The 14,915-nt window shown below is 43.4% G+C and overlaps 2 protein-coding genes across 2 annotated transcripts; both read right to left on the bottom strand.

The window, feature by feature from the left end:
* Positions 1-1,955: 1,955 nt before the first annotated feature.
* LOC132459112 (macrophage-expressed gene 1 protein-like) lies at positions 1,956-5,638 on the bottom strand (the record flags this gene model as incomplete). Its single annotated transcript, XM_060053489.1, is given in 5 exon segments — positions 1,956-2,172; positions 2,174-3,208; positions 3,210-3,655; positions 5,326-5,377; positions 5,379-5,638. Coding segments are annotated over 5 exon segments (2,010 nt in total), but the record flags the coding sequence as incomplete, so codon positions are not given.
* A 6,004-nt stretch (positions 5,639-11,642) lies between these two features.
* On the bottom strand, positions 11,643-14,748 carry LOC132459847 (macrophage-expressed gene 1 protein-like). The gene is made up of 2 exons (XM_060054669.1): positions 14,277-14,748; positions 11,643-13,567 (listed from the first exon to the last, which is right to left on the bottom strand). The coding sequence occupies exons 1-2, from the start codon at positions 14,718-14,720 to the stop codon at positions 11,900-11,902; spliced, it is 2,112 nt and encodes a 703-aa protein (XP_059910652.1). The 5' UTR covers positions 14,721-14,748; the 3' UTR covers positions 11,643-11,899.
* Positions 14,749-14,915: the final 167 nt, after the last annotated feature.

Below are 14,915 nucleotides of genomic sequence, written 5' to 3'. Positions count from 1 at the left end.
ATTACCAAAAAAGCCTTCTTCCATCTCAAGAACATCCCTCCTGTCTGTCCTTCCCTATCACTCTCAACCGCCGAAACTCTGGTCCACGAATTAATTTCATCCCGCCTTGATTACTCTAACTCCATCCTATACGGCTCATCAAAACACATACTTATTAGACTAAAATATGGTCAAAACCCTGCAGCCCGTTTGCTGTCTTCGACCTGTCGCTCAGACATCACCTGTCCTGCACGACCTCCACTGGCTTCCCATCAAATACCGGATTGGTATCAAAATACAACTCATCTCCTTCAAAGCCAACAAAACAACCTGGCCCCTCCCTACCTCTCTGACCTTCTCCACCACCACACTCCTGCCCATTGTTTCAGGTCAACCTTCTCCACCACATCAGGACCAACCTCTGGTCCTTAGGAGACAGAATCTTTTCTGCAGCCTCCCCCTCCCTCTGGAATGCCCTCCCCAATGACATCCACAATGCCATAACTCTTTCAGCCTTCAGATTAGCCCTCAAAACTCACCTTTTCACCCTTGCTTTTAACCTTTAAACATTCTGTTAAGTTTTCGCGCGTAAGTTGCGCGCGCTCAACCTCTAGTTGTAATTAAACCCATAGCAATAATTTGGAAACCACAATCATAAACATTTTACAACGTATAACATTCGTTCACCACAAATGACTCTTAAAAGCAGTGGCAACATTACATTTTTTTTAATCATTCAGCGAACAAAAGGCTACAGGCTGATTATCATTTAGGGGGCCACTCAATGACATGTAGAAAAGGCATCAACCCGCCCACTGAAGTGGTGTGAAAAATACAGACTTTCTACTCCTCATTCACATATAAGGTAATTTACATTTCTACAGAGGAAATACTACCTGAGGGGGGGTTTTATTCAGGAGATTTTCAGGTTACAAATGTCAGGATATGTTGTTCAAACATACGGCCAATCAGGAGAATATCAGGATTTACTCGAATAATAATCATCATTGAGATTAAACATCTCTTCCAGTGTCCTGGCCATGACAAGCAGGTGTAGCCTACTGTCACACATAGCATACACACAAAACATAAGAAAAATAAAACAACTAAAACAGTCCGCAGGGTGGAGGGGGGGATATTAATATCGCAAGACATTTGGGGAGGCTCAAGGAAGAGGGTAATATTAAGTTTGAGCAACAAAGTGTAAAGAAATTTCGGGAGGCTCAAGGAGCAGAGTAATATTACATTTGAGCGACAAAGTGTAGTCTGGTGGTGGACTCTAGAAATAATTCACCGTACTGTGTTATTGACATGTTTTCGTTCTGCGTTATAGGGACACTGTCTCTTTAAGATCACTTGACTTATGAGTTGATATGCCGGTCGGTTCGATGTTTGAATTTAACGGTTTTTATATGACGAAATGAACGATCAGCCGTTGCTTGTCGAGGTAAGAAATGGTCTCTTCCCTTCTTTTATCTGTCTATAGACAGAACTTGTTACCTGGGAGTTGGCAAAGCCGCTATTTTTAAAAACATAACGTCTTACCTAGGGGAGTGTTAATGCGTTGTGTGCGCGTGCGTCATTACCTGCACGTGTGTCGATGGCGGAGCCGTTATGTTTAAAAACAAAACATCTTAACTGGCCGAGTGCCGCTGCGGTGTGTGCGTGTGTGTTCTAACCTGCGTGTGTGTCGATGGCGGAGCCGTTAAGTTTAAAAACATAACGTCTTAGCTCGGCGAGTGTGTCGCTGCCTTTGCCTTGACGTGCCGTGTGTGCGCGTGCATGTGTGTGTGTTTGTGTTTGCGTTTCCATGTATGTTCGTGCGCATGTGCGTGTGTGTGCGATGTGTGTATGTGCGTGCTTGCGTGTGTGTGTGTGTGAGCTGCAGGCTGATTGGCACATGCGCACATGAGTAACTTGAGTAACTGGTGTGACAGGCCAGCTATTATAGTAGTAAGATTCGTATGATTTAGCTGCTATTGCGAAGCGTCTTTGAGCATTTGGAAAAACACTATAAAAATGTCATGTATTATTATTATTATTTGTGGTTGCCCATCTATTTGCTCATAGCTGTTTCTGCTATAGTCCCTTTTTCTTACCAGGAACATCCCTCTTACAGCCGGAATCCCCAGCAAACCAATGATCTCAAAGGCCAATCCTGCCTTGGATTCTGCTGTCATCTCACAAGTCTCATTGGAGCTTCCGTATAACTGCCATAACGTTCTCTGACCGGACCGGTGTCCACTTCTTGTTCTGGCCCACTCTCACCCAGCTCTGCTCCCCCTCACTAATCACCTCCACCTCCGTACTCATACCCATTGTGCCAATCAACGGAGGCAGAGTGAAGGGAGGCAGGCGGATTGGCAGCAGTTGCCCACCAGTGAACAGTCCCGACTGGACGCAGTAGAGGACCTCGCAGCCGTCGCTGACTGTGGCGAGATGTTGGCTGAACTCTGCAGGGCAATGCCTCTGGTTCCCTGCCAGTGGGTTGGCTGACTCACAGCTGATAAGGCCCCCGAATGGCACAGAGTGTGCAATAGCCATCTCATAGTCGTTACTCACACAGATTATCAGGCCAGCTGACAGAAACCTTTGTGGGATGAAGTACAGAGGGCAGCTCTTGGATTTGGTAATGGGATTCAGAAGGGAGGGGCCGTAGAACCCTCCAAACAGACACCCATAATCCTCAGTGTGCTTTCCATCAAGAGAGCACCAGTCGGTATCGATCTTCGCTTTGCGCAAGTAATGTACGTAGTCACACACCTCGTGGTGGCATGTGAATAACAAATAGCATGTGTAAGGTCATATTTTACACTTGTATTGATTGTAACCCTCCTGCCTGACTTCTGAACGCAGTAGAGTGGGAAAGTATGGCAAAAGGCAGGAGAAGTTCCCTGTATCTATGTTATTCTGGGCTAGGGCCTGACACAGTGGATCTGCGTCATCAGTGAGCGGACTACACTGCTGGTAGAGACCACCGAAGCTGAGGTTTGTGGCCGGACCCTGGCACGACTTGTCATCCACGTTAGCCTGGAAGTTGAAGTTCTTGGAGTCGACGTCGACACAGCCCCGGCGTGTGTTGACTTCGTAGTAACGCTTTATGGCGTGACTCACCAATAGAGCCACCCTGCCGACCGTGGGCTCTGGCATATCAGGGAAGGTTTTGGGTTTTATAAAGCAGTGAAGTTGGAGCTCCGTGCGGTCAACGGCGACCAAGTTGTTTCTGGTGCTCCTGCCACTTCTGCAGGGTCATACCAGGGTAGAAGGGTACACCTCCAAGACTCTGGGTTACAGAATATGAAATGTTGGACTGATACGCCTGGAGCGCAGAGTTCCTTGTGGTGTCTTTGCTGCTCATGTCCAACTTAAGTGTGTCAAAAAAGTTCAAGCCAGCGAGTACTGAGACAGAGGTGGTATGCGACTGACTGTTGGCCACATATGACGACCGGAGGTAGTCCTCTTGGACTAGAGTAGCCCCAGCATCAACATCCGTTATAACATGGGTTCCATAATCAAGCACCATCTTCTCAGAAAGATATGCTGCATGCTTTGTCTGGTTGTTTTCCATGGCGACGGCTATCTGCTCTGCCTTCTGAGCAAAGCTCGAGTCCACAGCAAAATCAGGATAGGCCTTGGCAGTGTAGACCAAGTTGCGGACATATGAGAAACAGAGTTCCTTGCATATGGGTTATGGTTCAGGCAAATCATGTTCAAGTAAATGTGAAAAAAAAATTAGCCCTTACTAGCAGTGGATTTAGAATCTAGGGAATATTTCTGAATTGTTATTTGGTTAATTCTATTATTTGTAATTCAAAAAATGTACTGCTATCATTTAGCCTTAACAACTCCCCACCATTTAGCCTTTTGGGACATTGTCGACAATTTAACCCATTTTTTAACCCTGTAGCAAAAATACTTACTTATTTACTTTGTACAAATAGTTGAGTGATTAAAGGGATAGATCAAAAATGTAAATTATTGGAAAAAAATTGGTTACTTGGCCAAGTTATTCAAACCAACAATGACGCACAATATGTTGTAAAGGTTAGTAATTCATTTACTTTTTGTTGAAAGCCTACATTTGTTTGATAGCCTCAACAAAATGTGTTCAGTATCTAATTATATTAATATTGTTATTATTACAATAATAATATATCAAAAACACAATGATTTGCAATACTTTACAAAAATAATGATAACAAGAAATGTGGGAGGAGTAGCAAAAAGTCAGTTAAGCTGTTTTCGCTATTTTGCGTACATTTTTTACAGACGCAAATGGGCTTGGCCTATGCCAAAAGATGCAGCTGACTCCAGTGAATCTGTGCGTATAAGGTTTTTGACTGTGGGAGGTTCGGTGTGAGAGTTATAGCCCAAAACGCGTTTTCAGAACATTCCATTGGCCAATTAGGAGATATACAATGTCGTCGTTTTTGGCGCCGCCTTGTGGCGTAACTTTCCGAAGAGAATTTTCCTTTTCCAAATAACTCCCGCCCACATTAATAATTCTTGGCCATATTTATTATATAGACTCAAGTTGGCCCCTTGGTGGTTTCCCTTGAGTTTGAAGAACATTCCTTTGGCCAATTAGAAGTTAAACAATTTCCTCGTTTATTGCGCTCCCTTAGTGCGTAATTTTCCGATTTTTTTTCCGAACGCCATTAAGGGTCGCGCTAACATGTGTCTAAAATTTGGACTCGATCCAATGTCTAATTTTGTTTGTTTTTTCCGATTTTTGATTTTCGACTTTAAACGTAGCTAAACAACAAATATTCAAAACGCTACCGTTTCGTCGTCGACGGTCGGATCCAAAAAGTTTTTGTATTTCTTTTTTTGTGTGCGTCCGAAGATGTCGTGTGCGTGTTTGGTGTTGATTGGGCAAGAAATCTGCGAGGATTAGCGAAAAGGCAGTTTAGCGGTTTTCTCCATTTTGCGGAAAATTTTTATGGACGCAAATGGGCGTGGCCTATGCCAAAAGATGCAGCAGACTCCAGTGAATCTGTGCGTATAACATTTTTGACTGCGGGAGGTTGGGTGTGGGAGTTATAGCCCCAAACGTGTTTTCCTTGGTATAGCGCCACCTAGGGATTTTGTCGTCTGCGTAGTCCGAACAGATCTGGATCTAGTCATGCAATTGGCGTGTCTGCACCATTTACGGTTTGGGCTGTGGTTGCACTTTTAGGGGGGTTAGAATAAAAAACAATAGGGATCCAACCTGTTGGCTTGGACCCCTAATAAAATATTGTAACTCCAGAAAGCCAAAAGTGGCTCAATGAGGTCCATCAACTATTTTAGAAAGCTAATAAAAAACATGACATTCTTTTCTTTTTATCTTGACACAAAACCCACCTGTACTCTCGCTATGGTGGATGACTCTTGGATCTGGTGAGTTTTCATTCTTCACAGAAAACTTTGCGTTCAGCACAGACGGGAAAGATGCTTCCATGTTGATAGTATGAGACGTTGTGCTTTTCACCTCCGGCCAGGAGCTGAGGATCTCCGAGTTGGACGCCACACCGGTCTGCTTCTGGGGGATGACAAAGACCTCGTCTGGGAGGAAGTAGAGGCCGTCCTCGGTGGTCTGACACTGGGAGTTGCTGAGATTCATGACCCGACCCATGTCCATGTTCCTCGGGTTGTCCCAGCCTCCACCGGGCAGCAATTTGGTTTATTCAGGTCAAAAAATGTATAAACCAAAAAATGTAATCTGTTCTTAGCAGGAGTTAGCACTAGAACCTGGAAAACAGTTGTGCCAACCTTTTTTGCCACGTGACTCCATTTCAAAACCTTCATTGAGCCACTGAACCCACTGTTTGAGCTGTAATGGAAACACTATCAGATATAAAAATAATTGGTGAAGACAGCAAAAACAAAAATATGTGGTCATAATATTCAAACCCTGCAATTTGACCTTTTCAGAAACAAAGACCAAACCATATGGAATTTAAATGGTTTTATTAAAAATATAGAACAGGGAAAGGCTTGAAAACAGTTGAGACTGCTTGGGTGCAGGGTGAGGGTGCTGTCTCATTGCAGGGACCGGTTTAGCCAAAAGTGTTAATGATTCAATTTGTTTGATCCATGTCTTCTCCCTACGGTTTTGTGATTTAGAATTGTATCTGTTGTATGGTAGAAAAAGAAAAGTAGCAATAGAAGTCACACGCATACGCACACACACACGCACGCGCGCACACAAACACACACACACACACACACACACACAGCTCTGAATTTGTAAATGTGATCCTTTTCGCAGTTACTAAAAGTACATAGCATTCTACTGCAATAATCAAATCATTATAGTACTTTTCAGTATATTTCAGCATTCAGGATGCTTTACACCTAATTCAACATGTGCTTAAATGTACTACCAAAAACAAATGTAAACCCTTCAAATAAGTCTGTGGTTAAACTAAACGTACTGTATCAATTCCAGTCTATGTCTGGGGTCGGATCGTCATTCCTGCTTAGAAAGGTTCCTATACAACTGAAATGACCGGGAATTATTTATGTGGCAACCATGATGAGGGCTGTTTGAATTTTTTTTCATACACCCTCAGGGCCGTGATGGAGAGGTTGGCCTGACACTGGCTCAACCCGTTGGTCGGGCGACCAAGGGCGTGAAGGTAGCACAAGTGAGGAGAGCGAGAAGCAGTGGCGTTGCTCTCCATGCCATAGTTGGATCGGAGATGTTTTTTGGGGCAGTGTTTGTAGGGCATGGCCAGTTTCTCTTTCTGTTTGAGTTCTTAATAAATCATATTAAGGCATCAGGGGACCACAGGCCCGCCGCTCCCTATACGCAGTGTACGCAGAGTGTGTAGGGCACCAAGTACCTGAGGGGGGCACCAAAAATTAAGGTTTGTAAAAAAAAAAAAAAAAAACATTAATGAATTAAAGAAATATGTAAATTAGCTATGAAGAGGCCCACCGTTGTTTGTTCTTAATTGTATACAACCTATCACTCAATTTCGGCAAATTAGATGTTTTTACCTAATATAGAAAAAGGGGCTCTTTTGGGGTTTTATTGGTGTGTTGGGCAGAGATGGACCAAAGGACACAGAAGTTCGGGATTGTGGAAGAGAGAGAGAACAGTGGCAATTCTTCAGTTGTATTCATTAAACATTCAGTAAACATTGGAAAACAAGAGTTAGAATATACTCTTTCCAGCAGCTCAAATAAATTCAACCATAAAAAATAAATACATATAAACCATAGACTAATTAATTAAATACTCTCAATGGTAAAAATATATTCTGGTTCAAATAAAAGAAAAAAGGCTGAAAATACTAAATTAAGCAGTAGACATTCATACAGCACAGTTTTACAGTGTATCGGAATGATCGCCATGCAGGGACGTCGGTAGGCCTATTTTGGGCACCCAAGATGTTCAAAAGCCCCCCCTACAATAGGCCTGGTCGCCTCCACTCTGACCAGGGCAGGAACTTTGAAAGCAACCTCATCCAGCAGCTCTGCCAGATGTACTGCATTGAGAAGAGCCGTACCACACCCTAACTCTGCCCATCACCAAGAAGAGAGACTGGTCCAGCTACCTGCCCTAAATGACCTTTGCATAATACAACAGCACAGTCGACTGGTGAGTCTCAGTTGTTCCTGATGTTTGGCCAAGACCCACAATTACCTGTTGATTTTCTGTTGGGCAGAGTTAAGGAACCTGTACCTGGCCACCCTCATGATTGGATCGTGGAACACCAGACACGGCTACGTCATGCTTTTGAGAGTACTACCAGGCATCTGGAAGCTGCAGCTGCCCGGCGGAAGGAACACTATGACAGGCATGTTCGTGATGTCCCACTGCAAGAAGGTCAGCTGGTCCTCCTCAAAGACACCAGCGTAAGGGGCCGTCACAAACTTCAAGAAATCTGGAGCTCAACAGTGTATAAAGTACTGAAGGCCCCTGGCATGGTAGGGTCTGTGTATACTGTGGCTCCGGTGCATAACCCCCATCAGGTAAAGTATGTTCATTGTTCTCTCATAAAAGGCAAAGTGGATTGTGCTGCTAATTGTCCCACCAGTGAACCCCCTGAACAGATGGGATCCATCTCAGCAGATGAGTCATCGTTTGATAGCGACTGGGCTGTAGTGACCTCTGAAGCCATGGCTGTCCCAAGAAACCACCTATCAGCGCGGCCTGTCATCATCACCTTCTCACCAAAGCAAACTGATGCTGTTGCTACATCTCAGCCAAGCGACGGCCCAGCGTTTTCAACAACTAGCACTGAAATTCCAAGCACCAGTGAGGCCTCCCTGAGAAGAACAATCCGTCCAAACGCAGGCAGACACCCAAAACCTCCACCATCTTCCTCAGGTTGCTGGGAGTAGTGCTATTGGGGCTGCTAACTCTCTGATGCCTGTGCTTAGTGGCTGTGTCGTGTTTAGGCCATGACAGTAAATGTAAATCGTCGAGCCGACGATTAAAAACCCAGGGGGTAGATTGTAGTGAACCTCAGTAGGGGATGCGAATGCAACTCCGTCTTAGCTCCTCCCCCTGCACCGAGGTGCAAGATAAAAGGGCCAAGATGGCTGAACTCAGCCTCTGCTGGTTACCTCCTAGGGTGGTAAGTAGGGTCCCCGTCTTTTAACAGTTTTGAGTTCCCATTTGAACTTTTATTAATTAGTGTCCCTTGTTTTTTTTTAGGATTCCCTGCTGCTGTTTTGTACGGTTTTAGTTTTTGTTTTTCAGATAAAACATTAAGAACAGTTTCTTATTTACAATATTGATCTGGTCCAAGAGGCCCCACCAGGAATAAAAGGTCCAAATAACAAAATCACAAGCATGACTAATTTAGACAAATATAAAACGGATATACAAATACATAACCTATGTACAGAAAGAAAATAGAAAACACCAATGCACTATAAATAATAATAATAATTAAGATGGGTCAATGTTATATTGTGTGTGAAGGGTGTAATGCAAATGAGAAACAGTGGAATCAACAGGAGCAGGGGGGGTCTACTAAGACATAGTTAAGTTTCTGCTTGAAGGCAGACTGTGATATGAAAGCTGTAAGTTTGAGGGTGTCTTGAATTTTGTTCCAGTCAAAAGCTGCTGCAAAATGAAAGGAGTTTCGGCCGAAGGTAGTCCTGGTGAGTGGGTTGATGAGTTTGATAAGCTCAGATGATCTTGTGCGGTAAGTGCTTCTCGAGAGATGGAGAAGGGAGGAAAGGTAATACGGGGTCTTGCCCAGGAGTGTCTTATAAATAAACTGAAGCCAATGTCGGAGTCGACGGGTTTGGAGCGAGGGCCAGTCCACCAGTTTGAAAAGTTCACAGTGGTGTGTATTAAAGGGAGCATTGGTGGCAAAGCGGATAGCTGAATGGTGAAGAACGTCCAGTTTGTGTAGCGCTGTTTTTGAAGCCATTTTATAGATTGTATCACCATAGTCAACGATGGGCAGAATGGTCCTTTTTACAAGTGTAAGTTTAGCAGAGCGTGTGAAGGATGCTTTGTTACGGAAGAGAAAGGCCAATCTGGCTTTCACTTTAATCTAGTTCTGTTTTAGCTGTGCTGTTTTTTTTTGGTTTTGTCTTGGTTCTGTTTTGCTATTTTGTTTTGATTGCTTTAGTTCAGTTTGCTTTTGTGTTATTTCCCCTTTTTATGTTTCATTGTTTGACCATTGGATTGCTGGGTAACATAACTCCTGTTTTGCTGTTTGGTTTGGATTGGTTTTGTTCCAGTTTTCTTTATTTAGTTATGATTATTATTGTAATAAAAGAAACAGTTAGTATATTTATTTTCTCTGCCTCTTTAGTTCTCGAACCTGTGTCATTATTTCTGTAATATCATAGTTTAATTTTCTTTGTTCTATATTTCCTGGGGTGTAATTCCCCAGGTGTTGTCGGTCCCTCTTTAGTTATTTCCCCCTCCCCCCGTTCATATTAACTTTTACACTGAGCCCCGCCACACTTGTATGTATTTTAATCAATGTTGACCTTGTACTTGTATTGTCTTTTATATGGAACTTTGATTTTGGAATGAAGTATTCATTCATTCATATGGACTAAACAAACCGACCAGATGGGTGGTTTTAAATTTCGTTTCAACAAGATTGTGCAAGAAAAGTGAAACACCGCTCACCTTGTAATTCAGCAAAGAGTAAACATTGAAATACAATGGCGCTTTATGGAACAAACTTAAACTACGTTGGCGACATTCCATGCAAATCGCAGGAAAACAGCGATACAACATGGTGGCCTGTCTAGGCAACAACCTTACATGCAAATTTCATTTCCCAGGTGAATTTACTGATTAGATGAAGTTGATAATGGAGAAGAAGCTACAGCCGTGTGATTGTGTTCCTCTAACAAAGCTTGTTCCTCTAACAAAGCTTGTCTACGTCCAGTCTCGCCAGCGGCGTAACTGGACGTAGAAGCGCCACTGTGGATCATATATCTCTATCAGCAATCTCCTGCGACCCCGTATGCATAAAAGGAGACACCAAGTTGGGGAACCACTGCTGCAGAACCTGTTGAAAACCTATTTTGGTCCTCTCTGATAAATAGCAAAATATTACTTGCGTACTTGTATTTATGTATATGCATTATTACTTGCACTGATCATTTTAAAGCAAATATTTTACCTTAAATTATTCACGACATCGATCAACTATTTGATCATATTCTCCACTTGTAGACAAAGATTATTCGTAAATCTGGTTGCAGTGTCGACACCTGAGTGCAAGATTTTGTTGATTATTTTGTTGATTATGTTGTTGGTACTGGGAGATGATTTTGGCATGCGCTAATACATTTTCTTCCATTGTATTGGATGGAAATATTCTGTCAGGGGCGTTGAATGCTATCGAAAGGTACTGTCTGCATGTCACAATGTCATTGGGGGCAGAGCCCCCCTAAGGTCTGATCCTAATCACCCCTTCATACACATGGGCTCTAAGGCCTCTGGCTAGCAGATGAACCACACTCCCTTCATAGGTCCACACCAGCGCTCTCTGTTCATCCACACAGATAACAAACAATAACGTTCTTGTCACACAGTACTTCCCTTTTCAGTGGTTTTTCATACTTGTCTTCTCCTATCCGATATCCTCAGAGAACCATAGAAGGCTTAACAGACACTAATTCTCTGCTTATAAATAATTGTATTAAATGCTGATTCTGGGTCTGCGTTATCTTACTAAAATCGTCTTAAATCTTTAATTCCTCGACATCTCTACATCAAGATTTCTGATAGAACAATATGGTGATGGGGCACTTAGATTTTAAACGGCTTTTCTGATTAATCAGGGAATCTCTTTCCTATAATCCTGCAATCAAGAAGCAAATTCTACATATGGTTATCATCCAGTTTCCACGAAACTGGATGATAACATTTTACTTCTCCAACTAAAAAATTACTTTTTTAGTTGGAGAAGTAATTTTTAGCATTAAATTGTGGGAAAAGTAAACATTTTTAGAGCAGAAGACCGGGGTGAAAAAGATGCATCTGATTTTAGAGATTAATATGGTGAAAGAATTTTGTTTCAAGGTCAATCTCGTGAGTAAATAAACCTAATTCATGATTTTTTTTTTACAATAGCCACCTTTGGGTGCAGTACCACACATTTAAAGCGGCATAGGCTGCAGTATGACTTTTACAGAATTTGAGAAAAAAAAAAAACATTCCAGAAACAATAGGGGACCCCTAATAAGGTTAAATTATAGCTCATTTTTATTTAATTCAATAGGAATTATACAGGCAAACATGGTAGATACAGACAGCATAATGACATTCATTGATAATTATTGATGGACAATTTATAAAGCAAAGTAATAATTATGAAAAGATAATTTGATGGACGGTATTATTGTCAGTATTTATTTAATCTAACACCCAACAGATGATGCTGCTACTATACTTCTATGTGTTTCAAAACCTTCCGGCAGCTGGAGTCATACTAGGCCCCTATTCTTCTACCTCTTCCTCTGGCAGCAGCACCGCTGTCTCACTCATTTGTGGTTGCCCATCTATATGCACATAGCTGTTTCTCCTAGAGGCCCTTTTTCTTACCAGAAACACCCCTCCTACAGCCAGAATCCCCAGCAAACCAATGATCCCAAAGGCCAATCCTGCCTTGGATCCTGCTGTCATCTCACCAGGGTCTACTTGGAGCTCCCGTATAACTGCCATTAGGTTCTCTGACAGGACCGGTGTCCACTTCTTGTTCTGGCCCACTCTCACCCAGCTCTGCTCCCCCTCACTCATCACCGCCACCTCTGTACTCATACCCATTGTGCCAATCAACGGAGGCAGAGTGAAGGGAGGCAGGCGGATTGGCAGCAGTTGCCCACCAGTGAACAGTCCCGACTGGACGCAGTAGAGGACCTCGCAGCCATCGCTGACTGTGGCGAGATGTTGGCTGAACTCTGCAGGGCAATGCCTCTGGTTCCCTGCCAGTGGGTTTGCTGACTCACAGCTGATGAGGCCCCCGAACGGCACAGAGTATGCAGTAGCCATCTCGTAGTCGTTACTCAAACAGATCGTCAGGCCATCTGACAGAAACCTTTGTGGGATGAAGTATAGAGGGCAGCTCTTGGATTTGGTAATGGGATTCAGAAGGGAGGGGCCGTAGATCCCTCCAAACAGGTACCCAGAATATTCAGGGGCCTTTTCATCAACAGAGCACCAGTAGGTATCGATCTTTGCTTTGCGCACGTAATAGACGTTGCCACACACCTCGCGGTGGCATTTGAAAAACAAATAGCAGTTGTGAGATACTGTCTGACACTCGTATTGATTGTAACCCTCCTGCCTGACTTCTGAACGCAGTAGAGTGGAGATGTATGGCGAACGGCAGGAGAAGTCCCCTGTATCTATGTTCTTCTGGGCTAGGGCCTGACACAATGGATCTGCGTCATCAGTGAGCAGACTACACTGCTGGTAGACACCCCCAAAGCTGAGGTTTGTGGCTGGACCCTGGCACGACTTGTCATCCACATTAGCCTGGAAGTTGAAGTTCTTGGAGTCGATGTCGACACAGCCCCGGCGTGTGTTGACTTCATAGTAACGCTTTATGGCGTGACTCACCGATAGAGCCACCCTGCTGACCGTGGGCTCTGGCATATCAGGGAAGGTTTTGGGGTTTATAAAGTACTGTAGTGGAAGCCCTGTGCGGTCAATGGCGACCAAGTTGTTTCTGGTGCCTTCCTGCCACTTCTGCATGGTCATACCAGGGTAGAAGGGTACACCTCCGTGACTCTGGGTTAGAGAGTATGAAATGTTGGACTGATACGCCTGGAGCGCAGAGTTCTGTGTGGTGTCTTTGCTGCTAATATCAAACTTTAGTTTGTCGAAAAAGTTCAAGCCAGCGAGTACTGAGACAGAGGTGGTCTGCGACTGACTGTTGGCAACATATGAGGATCGGAGGTAATCCTCCTGGACTAGAGTAGCCCCAGCATCAACACCCGTGATTACATGGGTTCCATAATCAAGCACCATCTTCTCAGAAAGATATGCTGCATGCTTGGGCTGGTTGTTTTCAATGGCGTCTGCTATCTGCACTGCCTGCTGAGCAAAGCTCGAGTCCACAGCAAAATCAGGATAGGCCTTGGCAGTGTAGACCAAGTTGCGGACCTATGAGAAACAGAGTTCCATGCATACAGGTTAAGGTTCAGGCAAATCACGTTGATTAGGTGTCAAAAAAGGACCCCTTACTAGCAGCGGAATTTGTTTTGTAAGTCGGCTTTAGTGAATATATCTGAATAAGTCTGATACATTTTTATTTGGGTAGTTCAATTATTTTAACCTTTTCAAACAGTTTCAAATATTTTACTGCCATTAAGCTGCTATCGTTTAGCCTAAACACCTACTAATATTTTGCCATAGCACTGTAGCAAAAATACTTTGCTTTTTAATTTGTACAAATAGTTGAGTGTTGACAGGGACTGATACCAAACATTAAATTATAAAAAAAAATCTCTTAACTTGATCAAGTTATTCAAAAAATGGCTTGTGTGATAAGAGACTCACACCAATCTAACCACAATCTTGTGATACAAAGACGCACAATATGTTGTAACGGTTTTTCTCTGTAGTTCCGATTCGAAAAAAGCCTACATTTGTTTGATAACCTCGACAAAATGTGTTTAGTATCTAATTATATTAATATCGTTATTATAATAATAATATATCAAAAACCTAATGATTTACAATAATTTACTTAAGTAGGCCTATTGTAACAACTACTACTACAAAAAAGTTGATCAATGAGGTCCATCAACTATTTTAGAAAGCAAATAAAAAACTTGACATTCTTTTCTTTTTATCGTGACACAAAACCCACCTGTACTCTCGCTGTGGTGGATGACTCTTGGACCTGGTGAGTTTTCATTCTCTGGTTCTCCACAGAAAACTTTGCGTTCAGCACAGAAAGGTAGGATGCGTCCATGTTGATAGTATGTGACGTTGTGCTTTTCACCTCCAGCCAGGAGCTGAGGATCTCCGAGTTGGACTCCACACCGGTCTGCTTCTGGGGGATGACAAAGACCTCGTCTGGGAGGAGGTAGAGGCCGTCCTCGGTGGTCTGACACTGGGAGTAGCTGAGGTTCATGACCCGACCCATGTCCATGTTCCTCAGGTTGTCCCAGCCTCCACCGGGCAGCACCTCCAGGGCCGTGATGGGGAGGGTGGTCCGACACTGGTTCAACCCGTTGGTCGGCCGAGCAAGGGGGTGAAGGTAGCAGGAGTGGAGGAGCGAGAGAAGGAGGAGTGCTGCTCTCATTGCCATGGTTGGATCAGAAATGATACTATCGATGTTTTCGTGAGTATCTGTTTGTTCATTCTCACTTCCACATTCTATTTCAGTTGAGAATAAATCACATGATGTTGACAGAGGCATTAAGGGCCCTTCCTTAATGCCTTACTAGCCGACCTCAAGCTGACTTATCATTCGAACGACGTATTGAAAGTGAAATATGCGTCT

Source organism: Gadus macrocephalus, chromosome 6 (assembly GCF_031168955.1).
Source record: "Gadus macrocephalus chromosome 6, ASM3116895v1".
In the NCBI taxonomy this organism is placed as follows: domain Eukaryota; kingdom Metazoa; phylum Chordata; class Actinopteri; order Gadiformes; family Gadidae; genus Gadus; species Gadus macrocephalus.
The sequence above is the reverse complement of the archived record's forward strand: the minus strand, read 5'-3'. Positions and strand labels throughout refer to the sequence as shown.